Below are 24,845 nucleotides of genomic sequence, written 5' to 3'. Positions count from 1 at the left end.
GCTGTCAAGCGTGGCGGCGCTGATGTCTCAATGTTGGTGCTGATTTTTTTCTTTTCTTTCTTCTATAAAGCGTGAACATCGATCCATTCTGGTGCACGGGAGGCGGAAGATGGAACCGACAACATTCACCCGTTGGTGGTAAGAAGGTCAAATCTCAGAAGAGCTCAAGAGAACTTTAGAAATATTAAAAAAAGAATCAGCTGTTTTCTGATTTTATGGATCTGGATGTTTTAGACTTCCAGGGGCCAATTAGCTGTTACAGATTGAAGCAAGTCTCAATCTGACTCAGAGAGGCACAAACATCTCACAGGAGAAGCCTATAATAAGTGAGAGTTTCTCTTTGTGGCAGGAAATTACATTTCTCACCAGTTTTCTTTTTCACAGCATTAGACCTGTCACAGTCTATGACTTATTTAAAACTCCCTCTGTTTGCTCTCCAGAGCAAGCCCAGGCAAGTGGGTAAACCAAAGCCGATGGGAGAAAAAAGAAATAAAAATAAAAAAAGCACCTTCTTTATCTGCACAGCGAGGCGGCTCTGACAAGAGAAGACACCCAATGACTCAGGGACATAAAAAAATTAATAAAAAGGCGACAGAACTTTGCAGCACAGTGCTTTTCTGAATCTCTCTTGCAGAAGTCTCGAGTTAGAAACAAGTTGTTGTTGTTAGCACCATGGAAAGCACCAGAGACGGAGACCACTGATGACGTCACTGTGGCAAAGCCCCTCCCCCCGCCACCCTCCCTCCAGAAAAAGACAACCCCACCCTCTCCATCAGGTTCCCCCCTCTTCCATCACACACATCACAGGGTTATTGAAACAATACTAAAAAACTACAGTGAAAGGTTTTGTTCACACTGCAGCTGCTTTGTGTTGAAATTCAAACTGTCTCAAATATTTTGTGTGTTTACTGTGATGTAACAGAAAAAAACTAAAGTAGATGTTAACTGCTAACTAAAGACGAGTATGATTTCCTTTCATTTAGTGCTAACAGAAAAGCTGCAGCTCATCATCGACTCCACAGAGCTGAAATCTTGTGCACATTTTTCTCGTTTGCTCCTGTTTTGTCTCTAACACGATAAAAAAAGTAAAATACCTTTTGAGTTTTTGCAGCCGACCTCTTTTTTTTCACTCAGTTTGTGACTTTCTTAGTTTTTCTCTTAGTTTGAGTCTTTGAACTTTTGCACCTGAGCTTCATTGTTTTGTACCAACAAGCTGTTTGTTCTTCTTTCCATTGTTGTTTCTGTCTCAACAGTTTTCACAGGTAAATTCAGTTTCTGTTTAAATTTGGTTCAGACTTCGTACCAATGATCAACGTGGTGAAGAGAAAAATATCTGACGTGAACCTGGACAGTGGTGCAGTGTGAACGGAACCATGTGAAACAAAAGGGGAATAAAGATGCACAGATGAAACCTTTGTTTCGATGCCAGTCCTTTTACACAGTACAAAGCAGTCTATGCTGTGTTCAGCATAACACAGAGTGTGTGTATGTGTTGATGATATTTGTGTTTGTAGTCCTCATTACAGTAGCACCTTGATGGGTGTTTTACAGCTTAATCACCCGAGGAAAAAGCTGAAGTACATTTAAGAGATTTTATCAGAAACAGACTGAATGTTTACAGGAAGTGACGCCACTTAGACAAGATGAAGATGTCAACGATCTCAATGACAAAATAACATTAAAATGCCAGCTGAGTGAGTCCAGAGTCTTTCTGTTTAACATGGACCTCATAATGTCTGACAACTGGAGGAAATTAACTTGACACTGGCCTTGTTTCTATGAAATGAACTGTGTGTAAGCCTTCAAAACACCAAGTCTGCTCTTACAAAGACATGATAGTACAGAGTAATTACAGTATGTTTGCAGGGATTTTCACCAAGTACTGACACAACAACTCTTCTATGACCTGACCAAACATGTAGGGCTCACTGTTTTTGGTTTTATATAATTTTTTTTAAAGGGTCATATTTTTTAAATTGAAGTTAAACATTTCACCAATTTCTGACTTTTGTTGAATGCTTGTTCTGCAAATTATATTTCTACAATCAGATTTTCACCTAGAGCTGCAAGCAGGTACACCAGGTACACCGGCATCGCTCAAAACCGAACTGGAACTTCACTTCTTTCTTTTTTTTTTTTAAACCAATACTTTGTATGATTTTAGGTACAAAATGGCATCAAAAACCAAAAACAATGAACACTTTCCATCAGTAACTGGATTAAGGGCCTTGAAACATAAAAGGTTCCCATCAGAAGTGAAACATGCAGAGATGATATGAGGGGTTTTGGTAGAGCTGGTTTGGTTCAGACCTGTAGGCTATAAAAATGCTGATTTTATACACAAGTCATAGGTCCTTATGCTGCAGGGTTCCTAAACATTTCTCCATTTTCACATCCCAAATTCTCAAGACTGAGGATTCGAACACTGATCGCTGTGGTACAACGGTGGATGACATGACTATATTCACTATACAAGACTGCAAATAGAACGACACAGGGACTGATAAGAGAAATTTCCAACAAATGTACGTGTATCATCAGTTTTTTGTTTTGTTATCCAATTTTAGAATTCCAATATTTTTCAGACTATTCGAACCTGTGGATGCATAGGAACCCTGCATGTGCACATACAGACAGAACAGCTTGTTGTGGGCAGATACAATGCAAAGGGTAAATAATTATCATGTAATTACTGACCACACAGGTCAGTGAGGTAATACTACTTGAGGTCTGACATGGCGTTTAAGGATCCAGTTGTGGTTGAAGACAGTTTTGCAGTTTGCTTTGTGAGTTAAGACCTTTTTGTTACTCATGTCTGACAGAACATTGGTTTGCTGTGTCACACAGTCAAAGAACAGCACGCTCCTGAGGAACAGTCCTCCTCAAGATTTAGAAACGCACATTTATAAGCACCAAAATGACCAAACACTAGTCATTTTATTCAGAATTTCATTATCAAAATGTTCAAAAAACCTCAGTCCCTGTGCGAAACCTGAATTTGCTAGTTTGTTTCTTAAAAAGACTCATAAATCTGTGTCTTGCGAAGTCAACAGTATTGAACACTGGCTATTCTGCAAAAAGATTCCAAGTTTTATACTGATTTTTGTGAGAAGAAAAAAAAACCTATTTTCACATAATTTTCTGAAATGTTCTTACATTGTTTTTTCTTGAACACAACTTTTGAACATTTGCAACTCCGACTGGCAGTGAGAAGTAACTGAAACACACCCAAGAGACGCAACTTTGTGACATCAGTAATCGGCACTCATCTTAATCAAACCGGCTGACATGTTCTACTGAGGCTGATCAGATGGGTGTGTGTGTTTGTGTTTTTACATTTACAAAAGTCATTACTTTTGCAGCTGTGGGAGAGGTTTGCAGTAATTTCTTTTTTAACAAACGTAGCATAGGGGAAATGCATGGTGTGCGGGGCGCAGGGTGCCAACAACATCTGCTAACAGCTCAAACTACAAAGCTGTAAACATGTGGGTGTATCAGCATTTGCCTGCCCGGCGCTGCTGAGAGACTGCACAAACATGGACGGATACCGAGGACTGCATTGGAGTGAAAAGTCGACAGATTCAAATCTATAGAAAAAGAACTAGCTCTCTGCACAAATATTGCATTTTTATATCTTGCAGGCATTTATGGACATGAGTGTTTGGTAAGATAGAATTTGTTGATAATGATAAAAAAAGAACAGACTGTACTCTATAGAAGGCAGGTGAGATGAGGAGCATGGGGAGGGGGTGGGGGGGTAGTTTGAAGCTTTCTTATCTGCTGTAATGCTATGAGAGCAATGTAACATACTTAGACCCCACATACGCACAAACTGGCAAAGGATCTGATATATTTGTTTTGTGTCTTTCTCAGACAACATAAAGATGCATTTATATATTTTGATACTGATAGTGAGTCTGTCTTTAAAAATCCTAATTTATCACCTCCGGACATATAGATAGCACTTCTGGGATCCTCTCTGTTTTGTTTTTTTTCTTTTCTTTTTTTAACAGTCTAAAGTCTCTCTTACTCTCTTCAATCTCTCTCTCTCTGTAATGACATTTTATGTACAATATTGGTATATAGAACATAAATTACTACACAAAAAATTTTAGCCTATTCACAATTAACAATCATCAATAACCCAATAGCAAATTAGACAAAGCCAACAAAATGGAAATGGAAAAAAAAAAAAAAAAAAGATTCAGAGACAATTTACTTGATAAACAGCTTAAAATTGATGCCTGTTATATAACCTTTACCTTTTCCATAAACTTTCTGTGCTCCCAAGATGTGTCGAGTGTATTGTGAAAAGAAAAAAGAGAAGAAAAAAAAAAAAAACACCTTTTTTTTTTATATAAAAAACATCCTCCTCTCAGTCATTGTCTCAGGAGAATGAATTCTGCACGGAGCTCAAAAAGACGGTCACGTGATCCCCGACATCTTGTTTGCGTGTAAACAGAGCACCAGTAGTGTCTTGGTTCCATGTGTCTCTTCTGTACAAAAGTATAAATATATGCTTTCTCTCCATTTGTTTTTTTTTTTCTTTTTCATTTTTTTTTTTGTTTTGTTCACATATCTAGGATGTAGCGGACAAAAAAAATGGTTGTTTTAGTTCCTAAAAACACACCAGTGTTGCAGTGTCTGTGCTGGAGGTTGCCAGTTTTGTGTTGTACTCGTCCCCGCCCCCGTTAGATCCCGATTTGCTGGCTTATGCTGACTTTTAGCGTCGGGCGTTTGCTTGGTGTTGTTGGTTGATTGATCGTCTTTGCATAAATAAAAAAAGTTTCGGCACAGTCTGCAGCCACTGGGCCAAAATTCAAAAAATAAAAAGAAAGAAACAACCGTTGTCCGTTTTTAGCTACAGCAGATCCATCTTGGGTCTGTAATGGAGCAGGAGGGGGGATTTCTGGAAGGAAAAAACAAAGACACAACCTCAGTGTATGAGCAGTTTTTATCAAACCCTTAAACAGACTGTTTGCTGAAACAGCAATTAGCTTATCATTGGTACCTAAGCATGGCATGCCTGTCAAGCCTTGGATTTCTGCACATGTTGAATGGAGCTCTGGTAAGATCAAGACCCTTGTGCTGGTTTCTCATTTCATGATGAGTCAGCTGGAAACATTAAAAAGTAAACCAGGTGCCGGTTTCACAACAGACTTCAGACAGACGTCTAAACCCATCTGCACACAGCCGTCTACTTCTTGATTACCTCAAGTAGGACTTATTTGCTTTAAGTTCTGTGTAAATTACAACTTTACTTTCATACTGTGGCTCCTTAATGTGGCAGGGCTCAGTACTTCTGCTAACTCATGGTCAGGCTCGGGTCAGTTTCTTTCTGGCGATGTTCTCACTGCTGTATATTTTCAACAGGTTATGGCGGTCTCTTAACGACTCTTCGTCTCTTCCTTTTCATGACTCTCTCCACCATACTGTTAACAAATAAATTATGAGCCACATTTACTTGTTTTTTTCTGTAGTTTGGTGCCACTGGTCAGCAGGTCTCAGTGATTGTTACCATGGAAACACAGCTCTAATGTGGCCAACTTTTTAGGCTTAAAATACGTCCATATTTATTTTTGCTCAAGTGTCTAAAACCGAGCCAACACCCCAGACTAGTCTGAAGTATCTTTGTGAAACTGTCCCCAGAGATTGTTTTCAACCAACTCACAGATAATTAACCTAGCACTAATTAGCTAGCTAGCTAGCTAGCCACAGCTGATAAAATACACCATAGTTGCCTAAATGAAGAATTTGCTCGTCTGAAATCAAAGCTGCAATAGTTTCAACAGTTACCATGAATTAATTCCTTGTGTGAAATTTGACACCGTTGACCTTGTAAACTGCACACTTGAGGTTCTAGAATGTAAAATTTGAGAAGCATAGCAACGGTAACCAAAGGGGGCGGGGCTTAGTAGATAGTCAGTTGGTGAGGATGCCTTCCAAATGATGCAGTTCAATTAAACAGCAGGCTTAACTTGGTGAAATATTAATGGAAACAAAGCCTTAAAACACAACTGTACAGCTCTCAGTCTTGCTTTTTTACTTTAAGGTTGGATAAGAAACATTTTGTTCATTAATACTTGTGAATCAGTCAAAACTGTCACAACATTAAACCACAACATTTATCTTTCTGGAGCATGCGTTACCTTAAATCTCCATCTTGTCACAACAACAAATTTCAAAGTGTGGTCCTTCCCCAAGATTTCCTCATTGCATAAAATGTCCAGCTGTGAAAAGACATCAAAAGAGCAAATTATTGAACAATTCCTAACCAGGGACGGTTTGAACTTCCTCACAGCAGAGAAACGAGTCTCCATTTCCCTCAGAAGAAGTAAACAACATGACACACGATGACTAACACTGGTTTAAGGCCACTTATAGCCAGGTTTCCAGACTGCATCCGAGTGGTGTGATGCAGAACTTCCACCAATTACCCCCCCCCCCTTGCTCTCATTTTTCAGCTTGAATTATAACATCACTATTTCTTGGACAGGAAGCTGGGGGAAGCTCATTTTGACATGAGGTGGGCCCTGGCATCTGTGCAGCAGTGGGGCTTTTTAGGAGAACACAGAAATTCAATAGTGAGCATGAGGCAGGCACGCCAAAAATCTACCTCTCCTGTGAAGTCAACATTGATATTCTGCTGAGCAGTGCCTCGCATCTGCATCTGCCAATCAATACAGTGAGACAGAGAGGGAAGCAGAGAGAGAGAGAGAGAGAGAGAGAGAGAGAGAGAGAGAGAGAGAGAGAGAGAGAGAGAGAGAGAGAGAAGGTTTGAGACAAACACTGCCACAGCGCCACCTGCTGGCTACCTCTGGAAGAACACCAGCCAGCCAGCTTGATGTAGCTTCCCTAATGTGAATATTCACCGTTTTTCTTCGATGATAGAAAAGTGACGGTCTTTAGATTTCCACAAAGCAAGCAATTTGAAGATGTGAACTTGGGCTTTGGGAAACTGTGCAGACGTTTTTCACAATTTTCTGGTATTTTATAGACCATTAAACATTTGATAGCTGAAAGGCAGATCAACCCATAATAAAAGTAATCGTTAGTTGCTGTCCTATTTACTATAGAGGGATTTATTGTACACTATCTTGTATTTGGAAAGAGATGAAGGTATTCTCTAAAACTGCAGTTCCCAAACTGAGGTTCAGGACCAAATGAAGACTCATAGGTAAATCTGAGGGATTGCAAGGTCATTAACAAGGAAGAAAAAAAACTTTCTTAAACAAAATTATTTTTTTCTAACTTCTCAATGTTTTGTGAAATATTAAAGAGTTCCAGGAAAGTTCAAACTATCATAATGAACAAATTAAAGAAGAGAACATCGTGTATCTGAGCTGCGTAATGACAACCATGTTTCTCCAAGTGTAATAATGTTGAATTTTTCACATAAACTGAAGGATCAAGATTCTTTACGGGTTGATAAAGTTCTTCTTCTACTTAAGCCAGGTCTGGGTGCTTTCCTTTTGGAGGTTTTCCGGGCACGTCTAACTGGGAGGAGACCCCGGGGTAGTCCCAGAAGTCTCTGGAGGGGGATTACATATCCCATCTGGCCTGTGAACGCCTTGGGATCGTCTAGGAGGAGCTGGAGGACGTTGACGGGGAGAGGGAATACCCTGCTTAGTTTGCTGCCACCGTGACCCGACCTCGGATAAGCGGAGGAAAACGGATGGATGCTTTGCACATTACAGTGACAAGGGGGTTGTGAGAAGGTTTTGCTTTGTTAAAAATGATCACAAGCCAAAAAGGTTTGGGAACCGCTGCTTTAAAATGTGAGAATCTTTTAGAGCTTCACATAAGACAACTCCTACACTTGATTTAACATCTACACTCACTTTGGAAGATTAAGTAGAGCTCTTTTTAAAGAGGTCGGTTTGCTCAGTTGGCGTTTCTTCCATTCACTCATTCATTTATTCACGCTTTCAGTTCCTGCACAGACATTTAGATGGGTGACAGGACCATAACGGTGGGTTTACAAACACGAGGAATGAGTAAATGGCGCGCTGTTCTTTCACAAAGCGACTTGTTGTAAAGCTCGGCGCAGAATAGGTTCGAACAACAACTTTTGATAGTCGATAGATAGCACAACAATGGCTGGCGGAGAGAGCGGCCGCCTCGCCAAAGTTGTGCTATGGAGGCCGACGATATGATGGAGCCTACCCACTCATCTCCGTGACAGCCAGTAAAGAAAAAAAAAAAAAAAAGTCACACAGAAAATAGAAAAATAGAAGGCAAGAAGGCGACTGTGATGATTATTCACGGCATCCTGAAAAAAATCCATCTGTCAAATTATCGCCCACCCTCCCCCCTGTTGCTCCGAACGGGGCGGTGAAGACAATAAATAGAAAAATTACCACATCTAGATATCAAAAGGGCTCGTTTCCTGCCAAATGTAACAAACACAAAAGGCCCTTGTATGAGTCAGTGCAGAAAGTATACTAACTGACCTTTATGTAATATCTTCTGATTAACTAAACTTTCTGATACTCATGGCCCACACCGCCCAGCTGGTGCTTCAAACAAGTTAAAACAAATGCCAAGAATTAAGAGATTTGTTCCAAACTTGCTACAAATCCATTTTGGGAAAACAAAAAAACATGCAGTTTTTGTTTGTCTTTAATAAGCACGGATGATTGTATCTACATTATTTGTTAAGCACGGGAATTATTTTGTCACAAAATGCTGTTGGGCTGAAACACTTTTTTAACTCGGGTCACTTTCATCTTGTCCAACCACCAAGTCGAGATCCTTTAAGAACCATTTATGAGCTGATTGTCTATTATTTCCACACTTCCATATGTTGCATATTTCTTATCCTTTTGTGAGGACTGATGTCAAGTTTCAAACTGCAAATGAATTTCTTCTATCATCCTGTAATCTTTGTAGTTTCTAATTTTTTATACCGTTACTAAAAACTACATTTAGCATGTGACAGATCTAGCAGTGGTTTCCTCTCAGCACACTGCTTTCCGGGCTGCTGGAGCGTGTTATTATCTGTACCTCATTAAATGATGTCAGGTTAAGCTTTTTGGCGATGAACTTCTTGAGGTGGAGGACTGTGGCTTGTGCTGAACAGCGGATCCACTTGCGCTTCAGACCTCGAAGCTTGCTGCTGTTGCACTCCAAGCAGATGCTGACCTGTCGGAGGAAACACAAACACAGAGCAGAAGGTGAACATCCTCCTGTGTCAAACACATGAGATGTCAGCAGCTCTCACAGACATGAAAACATCAGCACAAAACATCAACTGTCAAACACAAAACACAGTTTATTAGAAATTACAATGGCACTCAGAACAATGCATACCTCCGCCAAGGCCAAACAACCTACACGTCTGTCTAGCTCATAATAGAAATAAATAGCTTATAATAGAAAAAGAAAAGGAAAGATAAAGTAGTTTGCTAACATAAATGATTTATTTGTCATAAAACAAAAAAAAAATGCCCTCTCTCACAAAATTAAAGAAAGTGGACCAGGAAAATACCCCACCACGTTTGGTACAAGTCACTTCAGTACTTTTAGTGTCTTGCTGACAAATGAACAGACAAACATACAAAGGTGAAGACACAACTTCCTTGGCAGAGGCAATTAAAGACTTCCCAAAGGAGTAATAGCTGCAGCTGTTAGCTTAGAGTCCCTAACCCTAACTCTCCAGCACAAAACAGAACGTCTGTTACTTGATTTTATGACCATTATCTGCAGTCTAACGTTGTTGTTTCTCAACATTCAGTAACGTTAATTATATATTAATTAAATTATAGCCTCACATATCCTGCTACCTGGGGGCTGCTAGCTGGAGAGCCAATATAGTTTATAGTCAAATTATAATAACAGTGTAACCTTTGTTACCTTATCTATGAACATGATTGCGCACGAGCACGAGCAACAGGATGCTGACTACAGTTCTTTTAATGGCCACCAGTGTCATTAATAACAAGCGTTTTCTGAATTTTGCCTTCGAGCAAATTTGGCCTTTTTTATGCCCCAGTATCTGAGGAGCCACGATTAGCTTGTCTCTTCATTTTCATCTATTCAATAATATTAGTTTTTCAACTTCTAGCTTGGCTGTAGATGTTTAGCTGAAGCTGGAGTAGTGCTGCTGTTTTAGAAACCGGTTTCTGAGCTGGCAGTTAAACAGCAGAGATGCCCACTACACACTGTATTCAAAACATCTCAAACACTGTTAGTTTACTGTGGAAAAATGACCAGAGTTTCTCATTTCCCTTATTTATCATGAAAATAGTCTTCAGGATTATAGAAGACCAGTGTTATGATGTCTGGTTAATTCAGACTGACACTGGTGCTGATTTCCACCTCTGCTTCCACAGCACATCTCACTCAACCAGTATTGTCTGTTTGTCTTTGGCTTATTGGCTTCTTTCCTGCGACTGAGTGTCGCCGCCATTGGCCCGTGCACTTGTTTTTTCCCCTGAGGTGACACGGTAGGTGGGTTTGTAAGTCGACGGCTGCAGGAGTCAGAATGCATTACTGCCACTGAGCCTCTACCCCCACATACCAAAGCACAGGAGAGGAGGACAGGAGCTTTGCATTTCTTCATTTGTGGGTGTCCTCCTGTCTTCTCTTTTATCTCTCTCTTTGGAGACAGGAAGAGTTAACATTGCTCCGCTTTCTGCTTAAACTTGGAAATCATCTCCGTTCTCAGATCAACACTGTACTATATCTGCTTTCCAGTAGCTCTTGGCTGTGAGGGAGGATCATAATGTGAAATAAAAGCCTTGGTGGTGATCTGGACTCTGCAGCTGCTCGACGGCAGTCTGCGAGGCAGTTTCATTACATTACATTACATTAACAACAACGTCTTAAAGGAGCCAAAGAGTGCTGCTACACACACACACACACAGACACACAGACACACAGACACACACAGACACACAGACACACACACACACACACACACACACACACACACACACACACACACACACACAGGTGTGACTGATGCAACACTGAGGCATGAAGAAAATATCATACATGCCTTTTTCATGCCACGCAGAGAAAACACTCATTACTGAGTCTTTCTATCCGTATTGTTTTGCTGAAGACTTTGTGTAGTTCTGTGTGCAAGTCTGGCTTCATCTGTCTGTGAGTGTTGAGTTTGGAAGTCGCTGATAAATGAAGCTTTGAGCATCCAAAGCTTGATTAATAATTTAAAGCAAAGCTGCATTCTCCAATTTCTACAAAGTAAGACTCTTTAAACCCAAACCAGCTGTAGTTTCTTACATTTATACAATCTGTTCAACGAGAGCCTGAAGGTGACAATATCCCCACACTTCATACCTCATCTCAAACACTGCTTCATGCTTTGGTAATAATGCAGGTTCGTCTGATTAATTGTTGCTTTTGTTGTTATTCTTTTTGCAGTTTTTTTTGTTTTGGTGCGTCATTGCTTTCATTAGCTCTCTCTGGCACCGCTTCACACCCCAAGGTCATCTTCTGAAAGGTCGTCCAGAAGACAGCGGGGACGTGTTCTGGAAATCGGCCATGCGTGGCGGTTGGTCTGCCTGGTTCTTACATCCGAGTGGCTTCTACATCTTCAGTGACACCAAGACGGCTTGGTGGGGGGGGCAGTCGGCTTTCTGGGACAATTTTTGTCCCTCGTGTTTATTCTTGCAGCTGCTGGTATCACTCCTATGGAATTGTTTTTTTTACTACGCTTTGACTTATTTCTCTTCACTTTTGCTCATATTTATCATACGACTATAAACCTCTTGAGAGGCACTACCTCATTTTGCATTTTCTCATCTTCTCCCTTCACCACTCTCTGCTTTTTCTAACAGCTTGTCTGTAATTATGGCATCATCTGCTAAACAACATGTAGCTGTTTGCTACATTCTGGGGAAAAGAAACAGGCTTCGAAGGATCTTTACAAGTATCCGTCTTCACTTTACTGTTCCACAGTGGAATGAAAGTTTGTGTTATCTGACAAAAACAAAGTTGTATACATAAAGTAACCTGTTAGCAGTCGTGGGCGATATGGATCAAACACACACACTGACTTGCACATGGCTTGGACTGATGCTGCTATCAATGTTCATCAAATTACCATGCGACTGCCACCCATCTTTATGTACACTGTGTGAACTGCATTATAATTCTTTCTGCACTAATATCATTCTCATCATCATTATCTTTATTATCATAATGCATACCGCTCATTTTGCATTACACTGCATTATACATTGAGCACTAATATTATAATTTCCAAATAATTTGGTATGCATACTGTGTATACAGCTCTAATATCATTATCATATCAATATCATCATAACATTTACAGCTCATTTTTGCACTTACTAATATGATAATACTGCAAATATTAATAATATGTATCATAATGTGAACAAATTAGGTTTTTTTCTTTATGTCAATTTCCTGAATTGTACTTGTTGTGACTGTGTTCCGCTACATGTCTGCAAATTTCCCTTCAAGGACAAATAAAGGCTTTTGAATCTACTCAAATCCTCCATAAGGACATATGTAATTTTACGTCACTATATTGATATATATTTAGATATAGTAATTCTTCTGTAAAACCAATTCAGAAATAATAAAAATAAATACCTGTCAAATGATGTACTCCACCACATTAATGCAAAAATTGTTGAAAACAATTGAATATCCTCATCAATCAGTCATGCTAAATGATTTTCAACAATGCGGTATCCCCCAACAGATTAACATGACCCGATACAATAGAGGGAGAGATACAGCGGGGTCTGAAAATCCCAGTCACAGACTTTTGGACCACAATTCTCCGGGGTATAAACAATAAGTCAAAATCTGCTGTATGGTTTCTTGTTACCAGAGAATTTCTTATAGCTTCTTCCAAACAAAGAAAATAACCTGCAGCATTAGTTAGAGAAGTTAACAGTGAATGTGGGACCTCTGCAGTCGCAAATAAATCTTATCTTGTATTCCTCAGCTCTCTCACTGCCCCCCCCCCCATGATATTTGACATGGCTTTATTCAGCTCACACAAACTGCCCTATTAGCTATTCTGAGCGCATTCTGCACCGCTGCTGAAATTTCAAAAGGGCAAGATCTTCACCCTCATCGGGGCAGCCTGCCTCCTCCGACATGGCAGAGCAGAGCTGCTGGTTTTGGAGACGACTGGCCTGTTCTTAAAAACCTGCCTGTCGGCTTCCTTTATTTCGAAAACCACAGCTAAAATAGAACAAAGGCGATTTTCTGTGTAACATTAAAGGAAAGCGCCTTGTGTTCCTGATACCGTCTCTCCTGAACAACAATCCCTCCGCTCTCTCTGCATTATTAATATCATTTTGCAGGGATGGGGAACGTGCCAGAATACAAATGAAATCAAGAAAAGCCCATTTCCATTTTAAATGCATTCAGTGCATGGCGGCGGTGTGGCGCAGTGGAATCGGTCACTAAATAGATCTATACAAATCAAACAGCCACAAACCCAAAGACAAAAGAGCACAGTAATTGTAAAACAGCCTGGTGAATCACATGGGGGCCGCCACTTTTATAAAAGGCAATAATTAAAATGCAGGCTTTTAAGGTAATTGTCCCAACAATTATCACCAACATTATTTTTATTCCTTTGTGCTTTTGTTCCTGACAGACCGTTTTGTAACCTGTAATTATTTTATCTAATTTGCTTCTTCTAATCTTTTTTTAAAAAAAAAGAAAAACTAATTGCACTGCCTCTGAAATTTCCTTAAAACTAGTTTATTCCTAAAGGGATAGGTTTTCAGGTTTTGTCGCACTAGAAATCAACATGTTTCAAAAACTAAATGTAACTTCTCCATATCTAGAAAATGCAAATATTTATTAATAATAATAATAATAATAATAATAATAAAAAAGTCAAGTCCATTCGAGTCACGTCTCAAGTCGAAGTCAAGTCTCAAATCACGAATACTAACTCAAAGTCAAGTCGAGACTTTTACCAGTGTTGGTCAAGCAAGTCTCAAGTCCTCAAATGAGTGACTTAAGTCTGGCTTAAGTTAAGTCATGTGATCCCCACAACTCTGGTGAGAAACAACTAGTGCTATGCGAGAGTATAACCTTCCCTTTAACTAAGTAAAAGAGAGGCTGTCACTTTAAGATGAGAGGAGAACCCCAATTTGCTGGAGTCTTACCTGCTCGTCGCTACGGTGATAGTCGTTGTCCTCTTCTGGTTTCTCCTCTCCTGCCTCCTTATTGGCCGTGTCCTCTGATTTCGCATCGCCTGTTGAGGAAAAAAAAAACAAAAAGAGGAGAAGTGTTGAGCGGCCATGTTGGAGCAGAGCAACAGATCAAAGCATGAGTATATACGCTTCAAGCAAACGCTCGTCACAGACATTTCTTTAGTGTTTGCGTTTAGTCCTCGGACACATGGTTTCCAGCTGCATCGCTATGTTTTTGTTTATGTTGTAGTCAATCCAGAACTCGATCAGCATGTTTTTCCCATCATACTCATTAACTGAAATGAAGAGACTTGAGCTCTGACTGACATCGATGGTGGCCGCGTTGAAATCAAGACTAGTCCGACACCAGGGAAACAGGCGTGTTTGTGTCTGCAGTGTTTAGACAGCCTGTGTCTGTTGGAACAGAAACACGCCTCCTGCAGAGGTCCATTTATAAGGCAATTACATGCCCAAGGGTGTCAAAGCATCCTTTAAATGACTTATCTGCTGTCAGGGCACGTCTCTAATACACAGCAACTTCTTATCAAGAACAAACCCTCATTCATTCTCCATTCTGATGAGCCTACATTAGGGCCAGCGTCAGCTCTGCCTTTAATTCAGTTCATCTGGTTTTGTTATTTGTGCCTTTCTCAGGAAAATGGAGGAAGATATGGAGGCAGGTTTTAGAGAGAGCAGCAGTCACATGTGTTCAGAGCAGTGGAAGAGAAAGGTAAGGTACTGTTCAATAATATATCACAGAGCTGAATGATACAAGAGAAGTCTCAATGATACAGATCACCTTGGGTCAACTGTATTTACAGTTTATGTAAAAGGCTTAAAGAAAGATTTTTAAAATTTGCCATAATGGGCTGCAGATAATTTGCAAGAAAAGACTTTACTAAATGTGCTTCGCAATCTTAAATGACCTTTAATTATCCCCTCTAGAGAACTAACTTGGGGGTTTGTTGAACTGCATCTTAAACTCCTTCCCTTGAAGTGTTTCAAATATCAGACACGCAGACATCGCTAGTAGTATCCTAGAATCCCTGCCTGCATCCAGTCTGGTTTATATCCAGCCTCTTAACTGATTACTCATTTCAGCCCTACACTAAGATCTAAAGTTCATCTGTAACTGAAACAAACAAACAAGTCCAAGTATTTGAGTTTCCACAGTCATGCTGTTTCACTGCAGACACACTCCATAGAGACTTCCTGGTTTCTTGCGTGCCCATAAACTCAGTGGACAGACAACTAAACAACTTTTAAAATCCCACGTGAAACAGGTGCTACCAAGTTGTCCAGAACAGGTGGTGGTTTATATTTCTTTATGGATTTCTTTATGGATTTCCCTGTTGGCTGTGATATTGTAGTATTGAATTTTTTGGATATGAAACTTAGTTATCAAAGTCAAAATTGCGGCGCTGTGACAAAACTGCTGCACAGACAGATATTGCTTTTTCTGTAACCTTTACAAACAAAGAAAGCCAGTCTATTCTTGCTGGATTCAGTGGGTAATAACGTGCTGTGTGGACAGTTTACTGCTCAGACTGTAGATGGGATTATGTTCACCTCTCTGTGACCGTTTTCCATTTGGGCTAACTGTCACCAATTCCACAGGGTATTACCGGGAAAGGTCTGAGCTTGCTCTGGTGTCTCTGCGGTGATTGTCTCCAGAGTCGGCCTCGCTGATTGCTTATCAAGAGGGGGGCTTGATCTTATTGTTGTGTCTCACCTTCAAACAACCCCTGAGTATCTCAGCTGACTCTCAACAGACATGACGACCCGGTTTGTGTTTGAGGTGTTGGCGTCAGGTAATGGGATGATTGCTTGGGTCTGGGGACTTAAAAAAAAAAACTGAGCAGCCTGTTTTCTTTTTGTTTCACTCAGTTGAACAATCTAGCATGGGAGGAGAACAATGCACAGGCTGACGCGTTTATGATTGATGGGACCTCTCACATACAATCAAATCACAAAGGCATGTACAATAACATTTTCAAATGAGGCTACTTTGGGAATGAGATGGAGTAAAGCAGTCGTTCGTGTGTTTGTGTGTGGGAGTTTATATTGTCATGAAAGAGGAAAGTGCACTCAGCAGACTCATCACGGCCCCCTGTCCCTCCATTTTCATGCATTAAGTGCTCAGGAAACCAGGTAATTTAGAGAAAATGAGTCTGCTGCTGGAAACCAGCTTTTTCTTCTGAAGGTGTCAAATGCTGCTTACGAGGAAACTCAGAGTGTGCAGTTAAAAGCAAAGAGAATGGAGCTTAGATTTACAGTATGTGTCATGTTATCCCTTAATGTCACAGTGCTATTACTGGTTGAGAGAGTGTATACATGTGTATATATTCTCTATCCAACAATGAGCTTTGAAGGCGGCTGTTAAAAGTTTGCAGTTCGCTCTTTTGCAAATGGATTCTAATGGCGACATCAAATAATGGCAAAACAATACAAATTAAAATGTCTATAGAAACTTTTCAAACTACTCCTGGAGCATTATTTTCTTTGATCCAAAAATTCAGTGTGTTCCAAACAATCACCACTTCACAACGTTTCCCTCAGTGTACACTTTCTGAAAGAGCTTTGGAGCTGTGAGGGAGGAACGGAGACTTGGAAGCACAAGTGTTGTCAAAAAAAAAAGTCATATTGTGATTGTGAAATGAGTCACAATTAAAGTGGGAGTGGTCATTTTTGAATTTCACTTTCACTGAAAAAAAAATATAAAAAAATATAATAATAAATATAGATATAAAAAAGATATGATTTTTGCCGGGGTTTGTACCAAACACGTGCGTTCCCTTACATCTGGAGAATATGATTTTAGCCCACAATGCTTCACTTATGGTCTGTTGTGACACATTTTACCTTCATCAAAAAAAATTGTAGCTCCTGTGAATTGGATGTTGCACCAGGCCATATTGTGATTATGGTAATATTTCAATTAACTGCTCAGTCCTAGTTTAGAACATAGCAATCAATGGTGGACAGCTGGACTGTGCCACTGGAAGCGCCATGATAATATACATGTATTCCTACTGAATTCCTATCCTTTATTCATACTGTAGGTACTGACAGATGATGGTACTATGGCACCTTCAGCCTAGCATGTCCGTTAGCCTCCGGTGCATGGAGCTGAGAGGTGGAGGTCAACCTTTAGACCTGCTCTGAGGTGGAATGGAGGACTTTCCACTTCACTGAGGTCCTGGTCAGTGAGCCTCCAAATGACAAGCAACCACATTTGATTTTCTTCAAATCTTCTCATTTAAAAAAAAAGTCAAAAAAATATTCTTGTCACTATCCAAGGCTGGAGACATTTGTATGCGTTTCAACACACAATCTATAATCTCAATTCTATTTCTGTTGGTATCTGTGCAAATGATCCTTTAAGTGTATGTCTGTGTGTGCTGTAGCTAAACCTGACTTCAAGCGAAGAGGCACAGGAAGCCGGAGAGCACTTCCACTTCCATTTGAGCCTTAATTACCAAAATCAGAGAGGGGGGGGATTAAGCGAGCGATTAGGCCTGCCAGCATGACAGCCCTCTGGGCACACATTTACACCAGCCCAGCCCTCGGAAGCGAACTGGTTTGGAAAATCCGTCGTGCAAAACAAGCAGGGCCAGGGACTCATTCTGGACAGCTAAATTGCCTTCATCGCTACTGCTTAATGGCTTCCACTGTTACTCACGGCCGTGCTTCTAATGTTACTCATTACGGGTTTTGGGGGCTTCGTTCTTAGTACAGGACTATGAGAGGAGTGAGACAGTCACGGTGCTGAGCTGAAGTTTGTCTGGAAAACAATGTTAGCAGTTCAGTGTTTTTACATTGTTGTGCTGTCTTTTGGAAATTGTTCAGTAGTTTATGGCTCAAGTTTGGTGCAAGTGCCCCCATCCCTACTGTAAAACCACATGCACCAGTCTCTGGTTGATAGCCTCTGTATGAATCAAAACAAAACTCTGAGAAGTTTAAAGACTCTGCTTACTCCAGAGGATTAATCTGATTTATAGTTGTGTGTTAAGGGGTTAAGATTATATGAATAATTTCTGTAGCTATGTCAGGCTGTGTCATAGCTGCTGTTTACCTCCTCAAACATGTAGCTGCATGTGTGTGAACAGAGATACCACGTGATCCGATTGGTCAGCTTGAGCTGCCTGTGTTTCCTCCTACAAGTGTCTGATGCTGGTGGAGACTGTTGAGTCTAAACACAACAACAGTCCGTTTAAAAGGCTCAGTAATCGTCTCCTGTTCAGTAACACAAATTTAACAAAACTGCACTTCACTGCCATCGCAGCTCTGCATCACAGTGAATCAAAGAATGAAATTCAGCTGCTGTGGGAGTGAATACAATTAAAGGATGATACATCTGTTGCAGTGGGTGCTATCAACTGGTAAAAAAAAAAAATGCTGCTGAATTATAAAACTATAAAAACTTGTTCATAATTCCTCATGTCAAGTGTAAATCCAGCTTCAATGAGCTCCACTAAATGAAAAACATAACCTTAAAAAAAACAAACAAATAACATAGATCTAGGGTGAGTTTACATAAAACACTACAATGTCTTGTAGCTGAGGCAGCTTCTATTAGTGTGTGAATCTGGCACCATCCCGATGGTGCATTCATTTGTGGGGCCGCCAACAGTTTGTGTTTTTTTGTTTGTTTGTTTCTTCGTTGACCTCTCCTGCCGTTTGTAAGTCTTCCAACAAGTAACTCATACCTGATAATAAAAGGTAAACAAGACCTTTTGGCACGCTGAGGCCCTGCATGTCTGTTGGTGCCACCTTAAGGTCGTGTTGAACGAGGGACAACCTGGTCGGTCAGCTGGTAAACCAAGACTCAGCAGGCGCTAAAACAATTTGCATATTCAACCAGACAGAACCAACCGCTGACTCCCGCCACCAGCTGGAAGATGTCACCGCTCAAGAGATGAAAGTCTGGTTGTGTTACAGTTTAAAATATTCACTGCAATCACTGTTGGGTTTGTCTTTTTTCACAACAGTAATGCGAGGAAAGAACAACGTGCGGTGGGTTCGTACCGTTGCGCTGATCTAGATGAGTCTTCATGTTGCACAGCTCTCCTTTTATGTCTCCAGGCACCTCCATCCCCAACTTCTGATAAAACTCCCTCTGCTTCTTTATCTCCGCTGCACAAGAGGGGGAGAGAGAGAGAAACGGAAACAATAAGAGAGGGCAGCGTCTTTTTCCTCAAGGTTACTGCCACCACCAGGCTTTTAAAATTCAATGGTGTGAGTGATTGTGTGCGTGCACCGCAACCTGTTTCATTAGGCCGTCTCGGTCCACCCATGACGGAAAGAATATCTTATTAAAATATATGAGTTATTCAGCGATGCCAAGCCAATTTGTCAACGCATGCAGACAGTGATGTCGGACATTAGCGAGGCACAATGAGAGCTTAAGTTTTAAGGTTATTAGATGGATATCTTCTGGGCCGCATCATAAAGAAAGACAATACATGATCACTTACCCTCTTGAAGTCCCGGTACCAGCTTGTAGACAATGTCTTGCATTGTTCTGTCATGGCTAAAAAGAACGAGACAATAATTAGTTAACTTATTAGTTAATGAGATTTGACATTATGGCAACAACAGCACCTGAATTTTACACACAAAGATGTGAATCACACATCTGAAATATTAGTGATGCTCTTGGTATTGCATCCCAACCCGAGAGTCCGACCCCACCCAGGGGTCACGGGATTAGTCGGAGGCGTCGTGATTTGATCAACAGGATAAAAGTGCAGAAAACGAAATTTCTACAGATTTGTGGCTTATTTTTTCAGACTTTCCTCTAATTATTGTCGTTTTACTTGCAAATAGATGTACATGGTCTTTGGTTAAACTGGTGACGTATGCAACCTGTGATGATGGCTGGGACCCACTGATACACACAGTACAACTCTGAGCATCCCAAAACTGTGAAAAACTTTATTCTCAAGACGTCATTTATGGAGAAAAATCTAATGTGTTATAGCAAACTGACAAATGGCAGCAGCCCTCAGAGGCCGGAGTAACAGCATATGCTCCGTCAGTCAGAGTGTTAAATAGTCTTTCCCCTGTCAGGCAGTGCAGGTGTCACAGGTGCACAGTGTGGGCTCTGGTCTGCCATCACCATGACGGTGCGTTTTGACAAGCAGCCGCAGCAGCCGGCTAACGGACACGACACACTGAGTTTGTTACAGCGCTGTGGAGGAAAAGCCCTCCGAAAAAAAAACGTGACGTGCTCGTTCCTCCCCTGCTGTCTGCTGGGAGAGTGACAGAGTCACTGTATCCAGGGCCTGGATGAGGAGGCCCGCTCCGAAAAGCAGCAAAACACTGACCCCTGCTGGATGGAACTGGCATTACATTCTCACAGACGAGCGCAGCACCGAGATCTGCTGTGTAATAATTTAACAGAAATTACAATTAAGACATACAACTGTTGTAATAATACCACATGCTTTCTATAAGTACAGCAACTGCCCACAAGTATAAAGTATTTTGACTGACTGATCTCTTTTGAACTCTTGTGTTCTCATAATTTATCTGATATCTTTATTGTTTTAACACTGTTTTTGGATTCTGCCTTTTAAATTTTAATCTCAACTAGACTAAGCAATTGATAAATGGAAAAAGTGCTGTAAGATTTTTAATATTACATCACTTTCAAAGTAAATGTACCCTGGTTCCAGAATTTGGAAAAATTCTGGATAAAGTCCCAAAAGTCCCAAAATAAAATTCACATACAACTACAGAAGAGAAACTGCAACTACTTCCAGCCACCTTTGGCAAGATTGTCTATTAATACATCTTCTGGTTTCCATAACACCGAGTCTAAATCCCTCTCGAGATCTTCATCCACGTCCCTCTAAGCTTCCTTGTCTCTACTCTATACATCAAAAAAAAAAAGAAAAAAAAACCCTTTGAGGTCATAATAAAAATGAACTTCATACTAATTTGCATCTTTTAAAAAAAAATAAAAATAAATAACAGCCACATGAGCTAATTCCCTTCCCAGAAGTATACAGTCTGATTCTGTGATGGTCTTATTGTCAGAATCATTTCAAGCATGTGTAAATAAAATGGATTAAAACCATCAAGGAAAGCCACACTTGACAGTGAGAGTGGAGGGATTAGTTCTGTCGAGCTGATTCTCTGAGAGGAAGATGTCTGACTGTGACTTTGAGCTCAGTCTCCAACATCAACTTTGATCAATCTTCCTGATGTGCAGATGGGAATTATCTCACATCTGTTGGGGCGTTTTTGCCTTCAAATCACTTGTGATGTTTCCAATCAACTCCGATTCCCTACACACAGTGAGGCAAAAAAAACAAAACAACAACAAACAAACAAACAAACAAAAAAACAAAACAGCTGCACAAAGAGCTAATGTGTTTGAAATGGAGCATTTCCTGCTAAAACAATGAGTGTGCAGACAGCACAGTTAACATGGTAATGACTAAATTGCAGGCGCACATTAAGCCTGTGTGTCGTATTAATCGGACATTAATGCGTGAGCACTCGCAGGGGGTAAGAACAACACGGCCCCACGCGGAGCAGGATCTAGTCTGGCAGTGTGAACCCCCCAACAACAACAATAAGAAGACTTGACTTCTAAAACGCCTCCTCACTTTAACCTGAAGAGGGAATCAGTTCACGAAGCTCATTGTTCAAATTAGCTGATGCATACTATTGCGGATGAGGTCTGTGTGTGCCAAGTCAACAAGAAAAGCACAGAGAAGGCCACTTTTAATTTTTCACTTTAAGTGGTCGATTATTTTGAAGGGAAGGATTTGCAGCTGATTTTAAACAGTTCTGGTGTCATATTTTTTAAGCATTTTGCAGTTGGGTTTGCTGAGGTTCACTGCAGTATCATAATGCTATCAGGTATATGGGTCAACACTACCGGTGGTGACCAGCTGTCAGTAGTTATGGCGACTGTGCTCAGTTTATCTAAGCTATGATATATTAATATTATAAAGGTCTTATTTATATCCGGAAAATGGTCTATTGCCACTTTAACCTAGTGGTGAATGAACATACATTATCTTTTACAGGAGAGACCTGGCCAAAAGGGCAGTATACAGTATATGGTTTGCCAACATGTGATCCAGTGTAGTCTTTTATTATTGCTTATGCTTTGAATACCTGTATATACTACTTTTTGCGATGCATACTGTACATTTTTTAGTTCATGTAGGAAACTGAATTGTAAATGAGCTTGGGTTATAAGTGCATCATTTGTAGCACTAATTTATTCAGTGAATCTTTACATAAACACACAGAAATAGCGACCACTCTAAGCAGAGCGGCCAAAGAGGTCCAGGGTCTTTTCTTTCTGCAGAAGAATAAAAATAAAATGGAAAAAGGCCAGCAGCACTTTGCTCCTTGGTAGTTTATTGTTTACTGCCAGTGCACTGCTGATGCCCCCAGAGGCAGCGAGCAGCTCCCTGCACAGTGATGGAGCGCCGTCGACATGTCAGTGTGTGTGTGTGTGTGTGTGTGTGTGTGTGTGTGTGTGTGTGTGTGTGTAGTAAATGTTTGTGAGTGAAGGATTCAGAAAAAAACCTCAAGAGAGGAGGAGGGTAGTGTAGATAGAGAGGAGGATGGAAGAGTGTGGAACTGAAAGACAGCAGCTCACTGTACCTGTGTGTGTGTGTGTGTGTGTAGCTCTTCCCTCACTCACCCGATGTACTGCAGTGGATGGCTCTGATGAATAACAATCCTACACGTGGGGCACGTGTTGTTTTCCTCCAGATACTTCACTAGGCAACTTCTACAGACTGGAGAGAGAGAGAGAGAGAGAGAGAGAGAGAGAGAGAGAGAGAGAGAGAGAGAGAGAGAGAGAGAGAGACAGACACACACACAGGACATGTGGTTACTCTCCAACCTACACATGTATAAATTAATCCAGTAGTAGGTATGTTTTCAGACAGCTGTTTTGGGAAAAAAAAATACAGGTTGATGTTGAAACAGACACAAAGAAAGTTGCAATGACAGAGCGACTTGTGATGAATGATCTGATCCTGCGAAAGCCGTTTACGCTCGATGAGTTTATGGTTTATGAACCCCCGTCGTGTGCACGTTAAGATGTACTAAATAAACCACCACTCATTCACTGCACATGATTCTCCAACAAATACATTTCCACCTGACTTTTTTTTTTTTTTTTTTTACTGCAGAGAAGCTGCAGTGCTGATGTGATGTGAATCTCTTTGTCTTTGTTCAGTGGAGCCCCCTTTTTTTTTTCAAAGTGAGAGGGAGAATCAAAGCGACTCGTCTTCACTCCCACCTGCGGTCGAAGAGCTCCCTCGAGTGGACAGACGCCGTATTACACTGTCTGGGTTCATCTCACAGGAAGGCATGGGATGATTGAATGAATGGAGTGAATTTAATGAACTGAACTGAATATACCATGCCATCATGGTATTATAAGACACGTTCACATCAAACACTAACACTACACCTGTTCCTGCAGGCTGGTCAGATATTCACTGATAAAGAAAAACAGATGTATGAATACATCAGCATCATCATCATCATCTGTTCAGTGTTCTGTTCCCGAACTGTCACGTATTCCTTAAATAAGATGCTTATTTAAACTTCTCTTTTTCAAACAACTATTTTAACCCTTGTGAATCATTCATACCCATCATCTCAGACATGTCAGGGTTTCCAGTGCAGACTCGGTGGAGTTTGCATGTTCTCCTCGTGACTGCCTGTGTTTTCCTCTGGGTACTCTGGCTTCCTCCCACAGTCCACACATTCACACCTACGGGCAATTCGCCGATTAACCTGCATGTGAACGCAGATGATTGTTTGTCTCTATATGTCTGCCGTTTGATAGACTGGTGAAATGTCCAGGGTGTACCCGGCCCTCGCCCAATGTCAGCTGGAATTGCCTTCAGTAAATGGAAAAAACCCCCCCAAAAAACGAAATGGTACTCGTTTGCAACTTCCCTTAAATCATACACGGGACGAATTCCACTTCCAAACAAGGTACCGACCTGTTTCAGTGAGAAGAGGCAGAACACCGGCTCTTATATTTGCACAAATAGATCTTCTTTTCTTTAAATCGATTAAAAAAAACAAACTGTGGTTTAGTCCAAATCTTATTTTCCCAGTCATATTTACACTTATTAAACACCTTCTCCATCAGAGATGCATTATCAATGTTCTCTAATTTAAAGAACTCTTCTTCATACAACACTTGTTTCCACCTTGTATCTCCTGTGATTGTAGCAAATCTCTAAACTAAAAACTACCTAATGGCGCGACTATGAACATAACTAATACAATTTACATATACACAAAGTTTCCCCTTCCCTCTGCTCCAGGAGAACCACAGAGCGACTGATTGGTCCCTGCTACAATTTGCTTTGATTATTCTCACCAAACCCAAACATCGAACGCAGCTGCACGAGGAATAAACACGTCGAGTTCGATTAAACTGCTCAAAACACAGCAGCAGCAAGATCGCCCTCAGGCTCAAAGCTCCACAGATCCCCTTCATTATTCTGCAGCAGCAGACAATTATGATTTCACAACAAAAACCTCTAAATATCAGCTGTGTACTTGTCAAAACCACCAGCATCTGGCTTGATGCCTCTGCCCTCTAACCACATCTCATGTGAGCATTAAAGGGCACTTGGGTGCTTGCAGATGTGGTAATCAGGCTCAACTCAGTGACCCCCCCCC

General features: G+C 40.7%; 1 protein-coding gene across 1 annotated transcript in view; it reads right to left on the bottom strand.

Annotated features, from left to right (window-relative positions):
- Nucleotides 1–1,578: 1,578 nt before the first annotated feature.
- Nucleotides 1,579–24,845, bottom strand: part of pcgf3 (polycomb group ring finger 3) — a 57,419-nt gene continuing 34,152 nt past the window's right edge. Inside the window, exons 4-10 of the mRNA XM_023393579.2 lie at nucleotides 22,834–22,930; nucleotides 19,637–19,692; nucleotides 19,188–19,295; nucleotides 14,133–14,221; nucleotides 9,007–9,144; nucleotides 6,150–6,230; nucleotides 1,579–4,909 (exon numbers count right to left, since the gene is read on the bottom strand). Of these exons, the coding sequence (XP_023249347.1) occupies nucleotides 4,862–4,909; nucleotides 6,150–6,230; nucleotides 9,007–9,144; nucleotides 14,133–14,221; nucleotides 19,188–19,295; nucleotides 19,637–19,692; nucleotides 22,834–22,930 (617 nt within the window). The 3' untranslated portion in view covers nucleotides 1,579–4,861. The remainder of the gene's footprint in view (nucleotides 4,910–6,149; nucleotides 6,231–9,006; nucleotides 9,145–14,132; nucleotides 14,222–19,187; nucleotides 19,296–19,636; nucleotides 19,693–22,833; nucleotides 22,931–24,845) is intronic.

The sequence above is a fragment of the Seriola lalandi genome, unplaced genomic scaffold (genome assembly GCF_002814215.2).
Source record: "Seriola lalandi dorsalis isolate HSWRI2012SDOR001 ecotype SW California unplaced genomic scaffold, Sedor1 jcf7180002054940, whole genome shotgun sequence".
NCBI lineage: Eukaryota > Metazoa > Chordata > Actinopteri > Carangiformes > Carangidae > Seriola > Seriola lalandi.
Note: the sequence above shows the minus strand (reverse complement) of the source record. Positions and strands in the feature narration are given on the sequence as shown.